The sequence below is a fragment of the Buceros rhinoceros genome, unplaced genomic scaffold (assembly GCF_000710305.1).
Source record: "Buceros rhinoceros silvestris isolate BGI_N320 unplaced genomic scaffold, ASM71030v1 scaffold39394, whole genome shotgun sequence".
Lineage (NCBI taxonomy): Eukaryota > Metazoa > Chordata > Aves > Bucerotiformes > Bucerotidae > Buceros > Buceros rhinoceros.
In genome coordinates, this window is record NW_010408303.1 from 9,165 (window position 1) to 13,075 (window position 3,911).

Here is a 3,911-nt window from a genome sequence, read left to right on the forward strand (position 1 = left end):
GTTTTTTCAAAAAAAAAAAAAAAAAAAACCAAACAAACCCAAACCAATAATCTTGCAGGCGGATCTGAAAGTTTTTAGTGATTTGTCTGACCCTACCGGTGTAGCTGTAATAACACAGGCTCAAGGACAGTCAAGCGCAGCAGAAAGAGCACCTGCAGCCGGGAGAAAAGCAGCAGCGCCCTCCTTGGGCAGCAGAAAATAACCCAAGAAATTCACTCTAGGTTTGGGTTTTGGCATCCTGATGGGTATAATGCTTTATGCATTTTATTTTAGAAACAGGTTGTAAACGGGACTCATCCTTCTCACTGCCTAGGACTGCATTCCATAAAAGCCATTCCTTCAGAGAGTCTGCCATCTCCGGGCACACAAAGTGGAGATGTGAACCGGGAGAGTCACCGCACCAGAACACTTGTTCATGACAACTGACGAGTTTATTAAAACTAGGCAAAAGGCACAATAAATTGCATTCTTCAAGTATTTGCATAGATGCACAGAGAGCATTATTGTAAACCATTAATATCTGGACAGAGGAGAAAGTGAGATGTATTTTGGTCTATGTTCTCCCAAGTAACGTTACCTTTCAAAAAAATCACTTTTTACCATCTTTTACTCCTGCAGCTCCCCTATTCTTATTCAGTCAACTTGCCCACATATGAAAAACTAAAAGGACTTATTTAAAACTACCTTTTGCAGACTTTATGATATCCCAGCAATAAAGTTTTCCATTAGGATTTGGGCACGTCCTGTTGTTCTCCATGCTTTGTGGGGGGGAATTTTTCAAAAAAGCTTGATCCCATGTTTACATGAAATGCAGCGAGAATATTCTTTGTGATTTTTGGTGGCTATCTGATAAAGATCGGGGCTGTAGCGGAAGTATGCTGCTGTCTTCAGCGAGGGCTCAGGCATAAGATCGAGTTCTTGTGGTTGAATCTGCACTACTATGGTGCATGTGCAGTATGTTCCCAGCTTACTGCTCCACCTGTGAGCAGAAAAATTGGCCGTTACACAGCCACGTTACCTGCAGCCCAATGAATCTGGGGTTAGTTTGAAAGGGAGTTTTTCATATATAATATAACCCAACTATAAAAAAAGACAGAAAGATGAGAAAGCTGACGTCTTTCACTTGCCATCCCTTATTTCAGAGAGAAGTATTTTAGGTTGGTTTGTTTTCCAGGCATATAGAAGGTAAGAAAAGGTCCAAAATGATCAAGATAAAAAATAATCAACCAGAAATTCAAGACACACCCTGTGTGCTGTTTCCTTTTGGAGAAAGAGGTAGTAAAGTTGTGAAAACTAGCGTGGTTTAAATCATCCTACCGATCTACTGCTCCATGTAACTACAAATTTCATGAGTGCTCAGAGTTTATCTGTTTGGGTTTTTTGTTGTTCAATCAGTAGAGCTTAAGGAAAGACAAGACTTTTTTCTTGAGGATTTGTCCATAATAAATCAGATACAACAGAACTGTTGTAATCATAGCTCCAGAATTCCCTGTGTTCTCCTAGGAAATCATTTCAAGGGGGAAAACAAAGAAAAAGAAAAAAAATTGGCATAGCAAAAGGTCTTAATTTAAAATCCTGAGAAAAACGTACAAAAGCCCAAACTATTAGGAGAAAAAAAAAACCCAACAAATTCATAAGGGAGGATACTCGGGGTCAGAACCATCAGCTGCTTAAAGAGCACGGAGACAGCTCTCTCCATTCGCATCCTGGATTAAAAACCAGGAGTAAATGAGCTGCCCTACGAAAGCACCACGTGTTGCATTTGTATTTCTGCAGTTTTACCACCTGGGCAGTTTTAAAGAAGGTTTCTTACTGGTATGAGGAGCAGACAGCTCGTGCTGAATTACTGCTCAGCACAAACTGAAGCCTGAGACGACACATGCAAAAGTGGCTACTGATTATTCACGGTACCGTGTGCTGGAGAGGAGGCTTCAGCAATGGCTTTTGCTGAGCTTCCTACTGGCCATTTGCTCTGTATCTTTGGCCAGAGAGTTCCCCTGTCGTACCTTGACTGTGTCCCAATGACACAATGAGAGTGCACGGGCCACGCTGGGGATGCTGTTGGGTCTTACAGCACTGAGACAAGACAAGCAAGTGCTGGAGGACAGACAGGTTGCAACATTCTTGCTGAAGATGGTAATATGGGGGAAATTAATCTACTCAATCGAAATCCATGGTGACCTACAGATTATTTTAACCAGGAATATTTCCACGGTTTGCTCCCTGTTGTGGCCTCACTTGCCACCCACTGTAAACTGAAAACAAACTGAAGAAAGTTATCAACAGCTGCCTTCTGCTCTCCCAAGAGGCAGCGGTTTCTGTATAGCACCAACGTATGCTGCTGCAGCTGCGGGATGGGCTGAGGAGCCAAGAGGGCTTGGGTCTTACACGAAAGCCCATCAGGGCCAGCACCTGCACTCACAGCTTGTTCTCCCTGGTAACACTTAAATAACTGATTAAAAACACGTGAAACCCCCATCACCCCACCCCTGCACTAGATATTGCACAATAATATTTAAATACCGTACAAACAAGTCATCCCTAAGTGGAAAAGGCTGTCGGCAGAGCGTGGAGTTCAGCTTGGCGTGTACCGGCACAGTTCCTGGGTGCGCTGCTGCCAAGCCTGACTGCAGCTTGTTGAGTCATGTAGGAAACAGGTGAGGTTAAAGGAGAGCAACCGAGTCACTGTCTGTGGCCGTGAATGTTTTTTCGAGTGGTGAAGGCCATCCAATCCCCTGTGAAGGTCAGAGCAGGCCAGGGACAGACTGCTTCACGAGTGCCCACGGGAGCCCGGTTGTCCCACTTTCAAGATGTTCACTGCTCCAGCCGTCCCAACACCAGTATTCTGGGAGAGATGGAAAACAGAGCAAAGAGCGAGGGGTGAGCACTGATGACAGAGCAAACGCTGCCCTGTCCCTCTCCTGGAGCAGCTGTTTCAGCCAGCCAGGGAAAGCCTGTCTCCCTTCACGTGCTTACGCTCACAGCCTAACGCAGCACACTGGGAACTCTCCCACCCAGAGCACAATGGAATTCCTGCACTTTGCTCCATTTTTCACCGCTGGCCTCGAGTATATTGCAGGCCGGAGGCAGCACCTGGGCTGGGTGGAGCTGAGGTGGTTTGAGTTAAGGGATACAGTTTGCAGGGAGCTGAACGCAGAGACTACAAGTCCCTTATTAACCGTCCTTATTAAGTGCAATTTGGGAAAATACTCCCTGCAGAGAAAGCATCTCCTTAGCCATGGCTAGACAGGCTGGAGAGAATTTCTCTTCCTTAGTGGGGTCCTCAAGTTCTGCGTGGACCTTCCCTTTTGGCTGTTAAGCATTCTGGGTCACACACACCTTGACCCACTGCTCAGCCCCCTCACACAAATGACTTACCTGAGGAAGTGCTGAGGGATGCAGAGGATTGAATTAACCATTTTGCTTAACCCAGTAAATGCTTAATAAGGAACAGGTCAAAACAGAGACCCTGCAATAAGGGCAACCAACCCAGCAGCCTCTCCATTCCCCTGCCTGGGGCTGTGCTTGAGGGTGTTTTGCACCATGACAGCAAGGTTACTCCCTTCAGAGCACTTTTATCCCCCAGTGGTGCGGGGACACTGCTGTGTTTCCTGTCACCACACTCAGTGCCTACCTCTGCTGCAGGCTGAAGTCGTCCTGGGGTTCTGGGGTGTGCAGGAGGCAGCGAGATGGCGGGGCTGTTCCCCAGCCAGGCTCTGGGTCTGGCTGGGACAGGATTAGCTGGCAAAGCTCTTTGGGGTGGCCGGGGCCTAGAAATATCCTACAGAAGAAAGAAACTGTTTTGAATTCTCAGCCTGGACAGATGCTCAGCCTGAAGCCAGAGATAATATTTGCATTCACTTTACATGGCCTGAACTTCTGGGTATGGCCGGAGGGCCTTCGGCGCTCTT

The 3,911-nt window shown here is 46.5% G+C and overlaps 1 protein-coding gene across 1 annotated transcript in view; it reads right to left on the reverse strand.

Moving 5' to 3' along the window:
• Positions 1-2,770: 2,770 nt before the first annotated feature.
• ADAM19 (ADAM metallopeptidase domain 19) overlaps positions 2,771-3,911 on the reverse strand; it is a gene marked incomplete at its 5' end in the record, with an annotated part of 27,589 nt that continues 26,448 nt past the window's right edge. The window contains 2 exons of the mRNA XM_010134824.1: positions 2,771-2,845; positions 3,635-3,781. Coding sequence (XP_010133126.1) covers positions 2,771-2,845; positions 3,635-3,781 — 222 coding nt within the window. The remainder of the gene's footprint in view (positions 2,846-3,634; positions 3,782-3,911) is intronic.